Source organism: Morone saxatilis, unplaced genomic scaffold (assembly GCF_004916995.1).
Source record: "Morone saxatilis isolate NCDOM2014 unplaced genomic scaffold, NCSU_SB_2.0 Contig17, whole genome shotgun sequence".
In the NCBI taxonomy this organism is placed as follows: domain Eukaryota; kingdom Metazoa; phylum Chordata; class Actinopteri; family Moronidae; genus Morone; species Morone saxatilis.
The window spans coordinates 24,252,437-24,265,682 of record NW_023339729.1 but is presented as its reverse complement, the minus strand read 5'-3'; the positions used below and the strand labels follow the sequence as shown (position 1 = coordinate 24,265,682).

General features: G+C 43.0%; 2 protein-coding genes across 2 annotated transcripts in view; one reads left to right on the top strand and one right to left on the bottom strand.

Moving 5' to 3' along the window:
* LOC118327548 (ectonucleoside triphosphate diphosphohydrolase 7-like) overlaps window positions 1–5,215 on the top strand; it is a gene marked incomplete at its 5' end in the record, with an annotated part of 6,275 nt that extends 1,060 nt beyond the window's left edge. The window contains 2 exon segments of the mRNA XM_035660954.1: window positions 405–566; window positions 1,577–5,215. Coding sequence (XP_035516847.1) covers window positions 405–566; window positions 1,577–1,793 — 379 coding nt within the window.
* A 1,103-nt stretch (window positions 5,216–6,318) lies between these two features.
* Window positions 6,319–13,246, bottom strand: part of LOC118327464 (CREB3 regulatory factor-like) — a gene marked incomplete in the record, with an annotated part of 29,193 nt that continues 22,265 nt past the window's right edge. The window contains 1 exon segment of the mRNA XM_035660828.1: window positions 6,319–12,768. Coding sequence (XP_035516721.1) covers window positions 12,653–12,768 — 116 coding nt within the window.

Sequence of the window (13,246 nt, the reverse complement as noted above, 5' to 3'; positions counted from 1 at the left end):
AGCAGCAGTTTAGACCTGCACATGTAGACATGTCAATATTACCACCTACAGGCAAAAAAAGATCTTTTTATCACTGCTGTTTCTGTGTATACATATGGTTCTCTTTCTAAATATAAAGCATGTTCAGCAGTAAGTTTTGGCAGAGACTTGACTTTTGGACATTTAACACTTGCTGGCAACTGAACCTTTTCTGCTCCAAAAAAGTAACATTTAGCAGCTGCAACACTCAGTATCTGAATGTGGAAACCCGCAAGTGTCAAATTGGAGAAGCTGTTACTTTTTCTGTCTGTAGGTGGCGCAGGTTGGACTGCAGCTGTGCAACTGTCTGATATTCACAGACACGAGCAAAATAAGCACCTTAATCTGTCCCTCTGTGACACGTCATCCTGCTCTTGATAACACAGGTATCAGTGCTTTAAGTCGGCCTGGATGTACGAGGTGTTGCACTCCGGCTTCCGTTTCCCCACCGACTACCCGAGTCTGAAAACAGCCCAGCTGGTTTATGACAAGGAGGTGCAGTGGACTCTGGGAGCCATCCTGTTCAGAACCCGCTTCCTGCCTCTCAGGTAATCATTACAACAGATACATATAGACCAGGACAGCACCTCTGACAGATCCTACAGTGAAATATATCATGCTTTCAGGGAAATGCCACTGAATACCACCTCTTAACACCGTCATCATTTCTTTTGAATCTACTTCTCCTCCCGTCCCTGTAACCTTTTTAATCTTGAGGATTTGGAAACAAAGGACAGTATGCTAAGTATTTCAGAGGAATATGCAAAGGGTGACATAATGAAAGAATACTAGCCTTCCATCTTCTATCATAGTGTTGCTCCCTTCCTCTAGACTTAAGTAGAAGGTATTTATAGATGCATACAAAACCTGTGTTCCCTGGTTAAAACCATAGCACAGTGGCTGAACTTGACTTCACTTGAAATAGTTCCAAAACTAATCCTCCTCACATCAATGTACCAATTTTGATACCTCATTTTGAAAAGTTACAACTGTACGTTCCTCTTTTTATCAATTCAATGCCCTTACAGTTAGTGCTTGGCAAATGAAGAGGATGCCTTTCTTATAAAGGATTAATTAACATTTGGGAGGATCTATTGGCAGAAAATAGTTTTCATTAGAAAGAGACATTTTTATCTACAGAGGGAGTGGGTTGCCTTCCATGAAGGCCGCCATCTTGAACCGCCATGTTTCTACAGTAGCCCAGAACGGACAAACTAAACACTGGCCCTAGATGGGGTTTGTCCGACAAGCTAGGAAGGGGAGGATGAAGCGAGGGATTTGAAATCTGCTACACCATTAGATGCCTCCAAATCCTAGACACTGGTCCTTTAAATCTCTTTTAAAGTCTAATGAACTTGAAAACATGCAGGTTAGTGTAGGCTGAAGTTTTGCTATTAAACATCACAGAGAATAGGCGTACTGTATGGGGCCAGTGCTTTTGGTTTTCATTGTAAAGGACACACTGTTACTGTTATTGTGTTCATCAGTAAGGATTAGTGTTATGTATGAAACGTGCCAGCGTATTCATGCGGTCTGCTGCCCCTCATGTCATCTCCAGGGACCTGCAGCAGGAAACGTTGCGGCAGAACCACTCCAGCTGGTTGCGCTCCTCCTTTGTGTACAACCACCACCTGTTCTCGCTCTGCATCCTGGTGGTGGTACTGGCCATCCTGCTCTACATCCTGCGCCTGCGGAGGATCCACCAGCGGGAGCAGCGGCAGGCCGAGGCCCTGAACCTCCTCTGGGTTGAAGAGGGAGAGGCTCTCCTCCCCTGAGAAATACATGTGTGTTGCGGAGCTTCCAGACTGGTAACCTGCAGGGTCTTGTCCAAACCACTAAAACTAAAGAATGCCAGTACGGAGGACAGATAATAGGAACCTGGAAATTAGTCACCCGCTAAGGGTGTGACTGGGTTAATGAGGGTATATGGGAAGACCCAAGTTTTTACTGCGTGGAAAAACATCACAGTACAGAGACAGTTTAATGAGCCTGGAAATCAAACTGCTCTGTATATTCTTGATTGTGCAGCTTTAAACACAGAGCTCATCCCCAATCGGACAGATGTTCTCTGTGTTTACTTTCTTCTCTTTAAGACCATTTTGGAAGAAAAGAATCGACTTGGCAATTCTCCGAAGATTCAGTGGATTGATAACTGCTGAGTGAGACAGACAGGTGGTAAAACTCCCCGGCAGAGGAGCTTTAACACAGGAATATGGATTTGTTGAAGACCATTCAACATTCATATGGGAGAGGCTGCCTGAAGGAAATGCAACTCATCCCTAAGTGAGCCTGTTAGGATTCGTTTCTTTCCATGAAGAAATAATTATGTGGTAGGAAGGTGATTGCAACACCTGCTAGCAGCGGACGGTCGGTCTGTCCGCAGTGAAACTATCTCCACCAATCCAATGGCTAAAGAGTCTGGCATCGACATTCATCTTCACTTAATGCTTAATGGGGCACCACCAAAGTTACATTTTAATTCATGACATGGATACCTCCAAAACATATCTATCTTCCTATAGCTGTACTTTAGACAGTCCTTCCAGGATTTTGTTTTGCTTTATTGGTTTTATTTTTGCAGAACCGTTGAGCCTTCGTTTTTAGGATAATTCGTTTAAAAATTTAAGGCAGCTTGTTCCAGTGAGAATAAAATCACCAGTAGTGTGGTGACATACGGCTCAATGAAACAAAGAAATACAGAGCACAAAGTTTAGCTAAGCCTTTATGTAAAAGTTTAGGCTAATAGATCGTATCGGATTACACTTCTTTTCCCTTCGTTATCCAGTCCGGACAGATACCAGTACCAATGTTACAGTTGGCTCAACTGTAACAGGATACTAGTTTTACTCGTATAGGAGTTCAATGAAGTCTAACTTAGACTGAAGAAAGCGGAGCAATATCTGACAATGTGGAGCTGATTTTGACAAGTCTGAAATGTCCCAAAATGGCCACTGTACCTTTCATACACTTCATATTGTCTGTATAATTTCCTAAACATCTTTCTTTTGGTGCTCCAGAGTTGTCTACATCTGTTCCTTTCCTTCAACATGTACATATGATCTTTGAGTATCTTCATCTGACATCAACCTGACATTCCCACCTGCGTACAGAGAGAGCAAAGGTAAAGACGCTGTCACTTCGCTGGGAGCTGATTTTTATTTAACCTGAAATCTCAAAATCCTTCTTTTACCACTACTAGCAGTGGAAACGTTCACACAGCAAAAGTGATTTAGCATTGCACTTCAGTGTGCGGTGATATCATCACGAGTGCAGCATTGCTTTTCTGCCATCAAAGATATTGTTTCATCTACACCTCTGTACGTCCCGATGGGATCATTTCCTCGAAAGCAATCCTGCAGAGCGATGATGTCAGCTGCCGAGCTCAGGCCTCAGATTGTGCTTTGATACTTGAATGCCACTGTTGTCCTGCCCAGACCCCCGCCAAGCACAGATTTCTATCAGAGGAAAGACGGAGCCAGGAGGCATTTTAGCCTGAAACAAGCGGAGAGATCTGCTCAGTGTTTGGATGAAGGCGCTGAAAGCAGACGAAGACCCCGGAGGCCTGATTAAAGCAGATGCCGTCTGATTTCTGAACGCAATAACTCCATGAAAGGGAAGAAACTTGTCTCTTGCCAATGACCAAAATGGAGGCTGGGCCGTGGCAAGAAGTACAGAAAAGATCTATGGTTTTCAAAATGAACTACTTTAAAGCCATTTCTGAGGAAAAAAGCCTTACCCTGAGAGAAGGGGTCTATTTTATTCAGTTTTTATGTCTACTGTATTTCATAGCTGTAAATGAAGCCACTGCTTTCTAGCTGTTGTTTTTTTGTGACTCGTGGCATTATGTGCTGACAGACTGATGCACCAAACCATGACGATGCAAATATGTGTCTGAGCAGCACCTGGTGAAACTTCCTGAGAAGTTACATAATGTGTCGATCCCACAGTGGGAGATTTTATATATCTGCATTTAATTTGTAATTAATTGTACTGATTTCAGTCAGATGTGTGGGACGTCAAACTAAATGATCATCAGACCATGGTTTTTAAAAAAAAAAAGCTGTTTTGTAACCTGTGGTGCTGATGTTGTAAAAAAAAAAAGAAAAGAAAAAAGAGAGATGGAAACTGTCTGGGAACGAGACAACTTCTGTACTGTGTGTTTGTAACCTTCGTCTCCTCATCTGTACTTCAAAAACACTTTTCCACTTGTGAATCCTGGACCAGCTGTGTGAGTTTCTGATGCAGAGGCTAAAAGTCTGAACGCTGACAGTGATTTCTGTTTTATTTCCTCATCTACCTTCCACTGTAAGGTAACTGTGGACCTCTTTCTGATTCATTCTGTCGCTCTGTTTTGACTCCTGACACGGGACCAGCAGTTGGGTCCGTCTTTCCAGCGCTGGGCATTGTGCAATGTTGAACAGTAATTCACTGAAGGGGAAACTTGACTTTGATGTTTTTAATTAAGGTACCTTTTAACATCAATGTGAATAGAAACAATTCCAGTCCAATAAAGGATCATTTTTAATTAAATCAGTTTTGTGTGTAGTCTGTCAGGATTTAGGGGCGGTTAAGCCTTCAGCACTGTCTTGCAGGCAATCTCAACCTTTATGCCCCCATCAATCAACGTTCACAGAGGTCAGAAATGATGGAACCCTTCGGTCTTGTGGTGAAAAGAGGAATGTCACCTTTGAGAAAACAATCTCACCACAAGATCCATTTAGTGGCTTCTCAGTGACTTTTTCCTGAGCACTCATGATGGAAAAGCTCCAGACAACTGGGATATGATCAAAAGCTCTACAACAGCTACTAGATGGAACTTGTGAAATTGTTTTCTTAACTGCTTTTCCAGGATCAAGTCTGTATGAATCTCAATAATGTACTTGTTTTAGAGTTGTTGTTTAGGAGTTTAGACGTTTGAGACATTTACATCCACTGGATGTTTGGAGGGTGTGAACTTGAACTTTCACTTTGGATTTTCTGTCACTTTTTGTGAGTATAACAGTAAAATTATGAACGCCTTCTAGAAAGGGTGTTCCTTCAGCCCCATTTGTATATTTTATTGCATCTTTCCTCCCTGTGACGGCAGGCAGCTATAAACTCCTCCGCAGTTCCAATGAAAACTGTCCATGATGGGATTTGTGGATTAAACAGATATTTCAAAATGTGGGCCAAATAAAACAAAACCAATCTGCATAGTTTGATACTATTAAAGATAAGTTAAAAAGCAGATTTCATGTTGTTATTTTATTTAGTTTAACCCTTTAAATTGGGTTCAGTGAGTTTAGTTCTGGGATTGTTAATGTGTATCCCAAAAGTACAACCTATGAGTAAGTATAACAGTTCACTGAGGGCTAAAATGTCCCAAGCACTGAAGGAGGGGACTGATCTGCAGTTGGCACTTGTCTACTATAAACTGGTATGAGTTGAATCCTGCGGTGAATCGATGCCAGCCTGTAAAACAACCACTGCCAGCACACGTCAAAACACACACAGGCCCGATCCTCGCCTTCATTCCTTCAGGATGAAGTTATGTAAAAAGCTACTTTTATAATCAATGCAGTGACTCTGTGTGGCCTGCTAGTGGTGCTGTGCAGCATTCATGAACCTGGTGATCCTTCAGTGGAAATACACACACATCCTGACTTCAAGGTGCTGCAGGATGTGATGCACGGAAGACAAAAGGCAGCACCTGAAATTGATCACACTGTCACATCGCTGCCATTAACAGTTAAAACCTGACAAAATGCACACAAAAAAAAAGAATGAGCAAAAGAGGCTTAAAAAGGCGGATTCTGATAATACTCATGCATGCATTGTACGTTGAAGGAACACAGCCCAATTTTTATTTTAAAAATATACTTTAATACAACAGCTGCATATAAATATTAAAATATACATTATACAGGTGTACAGTACACTCACACAAAACAAAAACAAAAAATATTAGGCTTCTATTTGTACGGCACTTCTTGTATTTTATTTTTTTGTATTTTTTTTTTTGTACTATTTTCTTAAAGGTTACTTACTGACGAAGGAGTTGTACATAAAGATGTGTTAATGTGTTAACAGGTCCGAAGTATCACTGTAGTATTGTGATTACTGGGAAAGACAGACAGAAGGAGAAGGAGGGAGGAAAGGGGAAGAAGAGAAGTAAGGGTTGCTGTACAGTATATGACATGGCATTGTGGAATGTTTGCTAGTCTCGTGACTTTCCTCCCATCATTCAGCATGTTTTCAGATTAAAGAACCAGCAGGGATGTGATCATTCAGTCTTTATTCTCTCCACTGGATGTTTTTTTCCCCCCCCTGCTCACATCCACAACCGGCCTTCGATCTCGACTCATCGATCTCGACAGAAACGTCTGACTTGGTTTTGGTTAAAGCCACGAGGCGCCACTCATTCATCATTATTACATTGGAGATTCAGAGCTAAGCATCTGTGTTTCAAATCTCTGGTGGTGTTTCAAAAACCAAAAGAGGTCTGGTGACCTCTTACTACCCGCTGTTCACCACGTAGACTGCGAGTACAAATAAAATTCAAATGAACGTGTAATATATGTGTCTGTAGAGTTTGCTTTTGTACGAAGTAAACGAGATATAAAATGTTTATTAATGAGCTTTTGAGGTGATTGTAGGTGGATTTTGTTACCTTAAGCCAGGCTAGCCTTTTCCCCCCATTTCCTGTCTTTATGCTAAGCTAAGCTAACTTGCTGCTGGCGGTAGCTTCATATTTATGGACAGATTTGAGCCATATCAATTTTTTTCATCTATCTTTCTGCAAGAAAATGAACGAGCGTTTTCCCCAAAATGGGAAAATATGACTTTAAATCTTAAAGCTACAGTGTCTCGCTGCCTAAATTCAGAGCAGCCAGCAAGGGTGTGATGATCAATCTATTTTAATTCAGGTCAACAAATTCCCAAAAAGTGGGGTTGGGTTAAAGGTTTTGAAGGCATTTGAATCATCAGTAACTCTTCTGTCTATTTGGATCCAAAGAATATTGTGTCCACTGCAGAGAAAAAAATGATTTTTTAACACTATTGTCTACTGAAGCCAATTTTACCAATTCTTAATCGTCAACTACAACACTATCCGTTCATAAAAGTACCGATTCAATATATTTTTTATGTTGGTGGCAGAATCTGCTTTTAGAACGTAAATAACATCAGACACACTACATTTTATAGAATGATTAGTAAAACTGTAAATTGTGGATCGATCTCATCTGATTAATACTGTCTGCTAAGCAAATAGATGTGTCACCTCCAGCAACCATCTGCTTTAGATTACGAATGGACTCACTTTGAATTTTTTCCAGTGAAAATGAAAATTGTGATGCAGAAATGATCATTCCCACTAAGAGTGAATCATATCGCAATATGATTTTTACACCGTATCGTGCAGCCCTAGTTGTTACATCCCCTGAAAACAGTGAAAAACACAGAAATCTCTCAAGTAAAATGTTCCAACTTTGGCAGAAGATTGTGTGTTCATGTAGGATCTCATCGCTCATATTAAGAAGCTGATTAAGGAAACGGGTGTTTCGGGGGCTTTAAAGGACCTTCGGGGGCTTTGAAAGATCGCCAGAGATTTACATTTCATAAGAACGGATGCGTAGCTCTGTGACTTAAATGTAGTGATCAGACATGAGAGGCACAAACTGGAGCGAGCTTCAGCCAGCTTCTGACAACTCCGCTTCAGTGATAAGAAAACTTCATGTGGACCCGCAGGCCTAAACTTTCCCCATCTGGCTTCACCTTCCCCCATCTGGCTTCTTCCCAGATGGAGGTTTCCAGGTCAGCGACAAAGGAGACGGGGGCATCAAGATGCAGGCCACCACAGCGGGCGGTCCCAATTCCTCCTCCTCCTCCTCTGCAGCTGTCAGAGTGTGAAAGGGGGGCGGAGGTGGTGGAGGGGATTAAAAGGTTTGGAATAAGCTATTCCAGGGCCTGGCTAAGTGCTGTTTCTCCTGGCCTCCTCTGCCCGTCGCCTTTGAAACTGGAGAAGCCTGAGTGTCTCTGACAATGTGAGCGCTGGGGCAGAGTGGGGACGGGCACCCAGAGGTCAGCAGCGTCCCACCAGTGTAGGCTTACTGATGGGTCTATTCAGCCCGCCGATGCAAAACCCCACTGCGCTCGCATACAAGGTGGTGAGGGAGAGAGGCCAACAGTTTCTCCCTGTCCTCATCACTCCAACGCTACCTCTGGATTTGTCTTACTCGACTCAACTTAGTGTTTTCCAAGCAGGGGCACACCTGCACGGGGCACGAATGGAAGGAAGTGCCTCTTTGCAAGGCAGGCAACGTCAAACCCTTCCAGCCAATAAGGGTGCAACTATCGATCAGTTCATCTATTAATTGTTTAGCCAATAAAAGGTCAGAAAATAGTGAAAAATGCCCATCGTAAGTTCCCAGAGCCTAAGCTGAGGGTTTGAAACTGCGCTGTATGGTTCAGTACCAAAAGATATTCAATTAGAATGATATAATACAGAAATACAGCAAGTCCTGACATAATGGAAACTGATTATTCGGTTATCAAAACTGTTGTTTCATCTAAATTCTACGTTGACTGACTAACCCCAGATGTCGGATCGGACCAACAACAGCTCAGTCGGAAAGTGAACAAGCATATTTGTGACATTTCTGAACTATTTCTATCTAAGTGTACTTTAGTTGACAATAAATATGCATTTGGGAGTGAATGGCATTGGCACACTGGCTCCGATGACAGCGGATCGCCTTCGGCAGCCGCAACGCAGTGCAGGCGTGTTCGGTGGACACTGGGGGTAATCAGTTGTTCGACTACTTGTTTCAGCGTTAAAGCCGAATACAGACACAGAACATCACAGCCAAATACTACCGGACTTCAGTTAATGCAATAAAAACTGATTTCTTCATTAGACATCTAAGGAACTCGGTGAGCTCAATCCCTTCTGTCTGTGTACATTCTGAATGTGCTCTTAGGGGTTTCAACTCCTCTAAACTCTCTCTGAAAAAAGAGCCAACGAGCACGTCAGCGACAGACAGCTTCAGGACTGTTTACTTCTCTCCGTCTCTGGTAGACAAGGAAGTAGCTCAGATAAGAATCGTCTCAATTTATGCAACGTCATTGTCCATATTAGGTCACAGTTGGCTAAATCTGTGAGCTGAGAGCATCAGTTCTGTATTGTTTCAATCCAGGCTGTTCCTTGGTTGACTCCCGAGCTCACACTGCAATGACTGTCATGAAAATGCGACCAAACAGCAGACATCTTTGGGTCATTCCAGTTTCCATCTGCCTGCTGCTTGCAGGTACACATAAACAGAAGCTTTCTGGGAAACTGAGTCAGGAATGTTAACAGAGACAAGTTGCCTTGCCAAGAGTCCCCATTAAAGCTTTACAGTTAAAGGGATCTTTAATGATACAAACATGTCAAAATGTGTTTTTTTTAATAGAGAAATAATGCTACAGTATCAATTTTAACCCTTATACGAGCTCACTAGTTGCGCAAAATCCAGCGCCATGTCTTGTTAGTTGTTTGGATCTGTGGCACTGAGTTAGAATAGTTTTCTCTTCAGTTCAGTTTTTGGCATATAGATGAATGTACACAACAGATGGTGTTTTGTTACATAACACCGCTTCGGAGGAAGGACATCAGGACAAACTTGTGCATTCAAAGTGGAATCCCTCTTAAACCCAAAGAGCTCGTCCTCCTCCGGTTGGTTTGTATAACGTTTTAAACTGTAGGGATATATACAGTTGTTTTCAGCTGTTTTTTGTTTGGTGTTGTGCGAGGGCATGCGGAGGAAGCTGCTGCCAGCACGAGATCCTGTGACTCCGCTGGCAGCGTCGCCAGCTTCCCAAGCCTCGAGAGAAAGCGGGAGGAACCACTTCTCAGCAGCAGAAAGAGCACAGAGTGCACCTTTAACCAAACAATTGTATTCTACTGGCCTCAGTGACCTTGTCCTAGATCATCTGTCTTTTTATTTATTTTTTACTGTAAAATGATCACATGAAAACCTGACCAGGTTTCTGTGGTGATGTTTAATGTGACATCAGAGCCTCTTGCTGCTGCATTAGGCATCTTTTCTTGCAAAGCCACAGACTGTCTGTCTGTGGGCATCAGAGCTTAAAGCTCTATTCACCAGCAGCAGGACTCCACAATGAAACCTTTCCAGCTGAACGACAGGAATCCTCTGTTTACAGTACACTTCTATACTCATATGACCATGAGCAACATTTCCCAGAATGAAAAGGAAACATAAAGTTAAACAGGAGCAAGAAAAAAAAAAAAAAACTGCCCTGGACTCCATAGCTTTCAAAATGACCACGAGTGAAACCTCAAGGAGGTGAAGAGTTTAAGGTTAACTGCTCCTCTCCTGGTTGAGACAGGAAATGGAGTTTCCATAGAAGGGGAACAGTATGTTATAGAGCAGCAGCTTTGGAACGCAGCCCAGACGCGAGCTCGTCAAGGTTGAAAAACAAAAGGGGATTGCTTAGCTTACAGCCACTCCTCCACTTATATTTCCCAGAGATGATGTTCACAGAAACCGGTGCCAGCTACTGTTTCCATGTATAGGTTTTAATCTGAAAGCAAAATATTTTGGTTGACTTTTTTTTTTTTTTGGCTGAATGTGTGAGAAAACCTAAGACAGGCCTGCAGTTTTTTTTCCACTAAGTAAAGTCAAGTGAGGCCAAGCTCGGAGCAGTAGTCATGAGTTACGTTTTACCTTGTAATAGGGTTTAAGATCAGGCATAATAACACAGGTCCCTGTGGCTTTAAGCTCCAGGCACTTCAGAAAGGCGTCATTATGCAAACAAAGTGCCTATTACAACAGTATGTGCTCGCAGGCCAAAACCCAGTCAGCAGTTACTGCCTGATGCTTCCGCTCAGGTTTGCATTGCTTTTTATTTTTTCATCAAACAGTAGCACCATACTGAAACAAACCGAGACCACCGGTTGGTCACGAAGCGCTGAGCGCTAACAACAAGTCTCTCAATCAATATCTGTCTTTAGACAAAGGAGTCTTTTTTCTCTCTTTTGGAGGAACTGAAGCCCTCTTCGAAGGTGCTTAGTTGCTTTTACCACAGTGCAATTCAAAGGGTCCTTGACTTTTTTTTTTAATGTCCAACAACATTTAGAGACCTTGGACAAGTTGGTCTTCAGCTTCAGCAAAGACCACAGAAGGCAGATTTCAAAACTCTCAAGACTGACACCCACTATGTGGGCTGTGGCATTGCCAAATATCAACAAAATCATAATAAAAAATACTAATCAAACTTATTTGCTTTCTAGATCTACAAGTGTTTTTCTCTATTTGTCATTGCAATTCAGGAAGGTGCGCTACATAATCAGGTCAGGGGTTGAGGAGAGGGCTTGGGGAAGGCATTGAGGACACTTCCCTTTTGTGGGTAAAAATAAAGCCACTGCAGATAAGCTAAAGGAGCACCAGGCTGCAGCTTAAAGGCTGACCAAATAATAAACTGTCAGTGTCTCAGGTTCATGATAGTAGTGCATTTAGGTGAGGGGAATTAAAATCCGTTCAGTAATGTCATCCCTTAAGGATGCATGTGGGTAAACATGTCAACAATCCAAAATATTTCAGTCACTTACCCCTTCCCAAAACAAAATGATGTGTTCATGGTTGGCAGCATCTGAAGCAGTGAGACGTTTTGGTGTCTGAGTGGTTCAGCAGTATCAGTGATCTTTGGTCAGTTTGAATTAAGGTGCAGTTTTCTCTTTCGTTTTTGACTTTGCTTTCATTTTGATGGGGTGAAGGGGAGTTAAAGAGGGAGGGAGGTGGGCGGTGGGTGGGGGTATTAAAGCTCCAAGGACTTTTCCACAACAAACAGGCTGTTGTTTCCATCAACAGCTGGTCTGGCATCAGGACTCCTTCACTTGTTGTGTGTCACAACATTTAGTGACATTTCAGATGCCGATGCAATCCAAATGGTATGCAGTGCTTCTATAGGAGCCCAGCCAAAATAAAAAAAACCACACACACTCGTTTCTTTGTCTTCCAGGCCTGGGCTCCTCCCACTTCCTTATTTTAGCACTTCCTCTATCCTCAAATGCCCCCTCGCCCTCGACTCACTACCGGTCCCCTGCCGGCAACTACGACCATCTACAAAACAGTGCAATGTCTATTCATAGGCACACTGGGATACAAATACAGCACACAGAGGGAGAGAGGAACACTATACACGCTCATACACTATGTTACATGTCCAACATGCACGCACACACATGCGCGCACACACACAAACACACACACACACACACAGACATAACACAGAATACAGAGACGTCAGCAGCAGCAGCTCTGGCCTGGTGGTGGTTGTGGTGCAGCCTGCAGAGACAGAGCGGTGAAGACGGCTGCTGTTTGGAGGGCCAACAGGAGAGGACCAGGAGCCGGGTGGCAATTTACTCCCATACTTGTTTAGGCTACTCCTTCCTCCTCCTCTTCCTCCTCCTCCTCCTCCCCTTTCCCAGCATCTGCACCTCTTCATCTCCTACTCAAATGTGTACAACGTGAAGAGTGGAGGTGTTGCAGAGAAGCTTGGTCAGGTCAGGTCAGGTTGGTTGGTGGTGCTGGGAGGGGGAAGGCGTGGTAGAGGGAGGGTGAAGGAGGAGGGGAAGCAGGGACGGTGGATGGGTTTAGCCTGCCGCCTTGTCATCTCCTTGCGGGGGCTCTTTGCGCTGGTTCTGACCGCCCCCGCTGGCCGCCAAAATCCTTTGCACAAAGTCTTTGGTCCGCCCGGCGACTAAAGGACCTGCAGTTGTCATGGAAATAAATTAGCAAGTGTGATGGAAAGAGAAGGGAAGGCAGACTTTTTTAGACTTTTCTAAGGTACCTGCTGATAAACCTGTTAATTAAAATGTACAGCTTAAATGAAGTGGACTACACAGAGTCAAGACAGGGCATTTGAAAGTAGAGTGTTGTCCCAAACTAGCTCAATTGAGCATCAGTGGAAAAAAATGTGACATATTTTACGTTTTTCTTATGTTTAAGCTTCTACTTTCACTGTTAGATAAAACAATAATAAAGCAGTGGTATTGGAAAACCCAGTGTATGCTAACATGTTAGCATGACTCTCCACACCTTCTGTTCTACCAGGGATTCAGTGCCGGTTTGGGGGTTCTTTGTATTCATCACATAATTCAATAAATTCAATTACGTTTTATTTGTATAGCGCCAATTCATAACAAACGTTATCTCAGGACACAAATGAAGCAGGTCTAGACCGAACT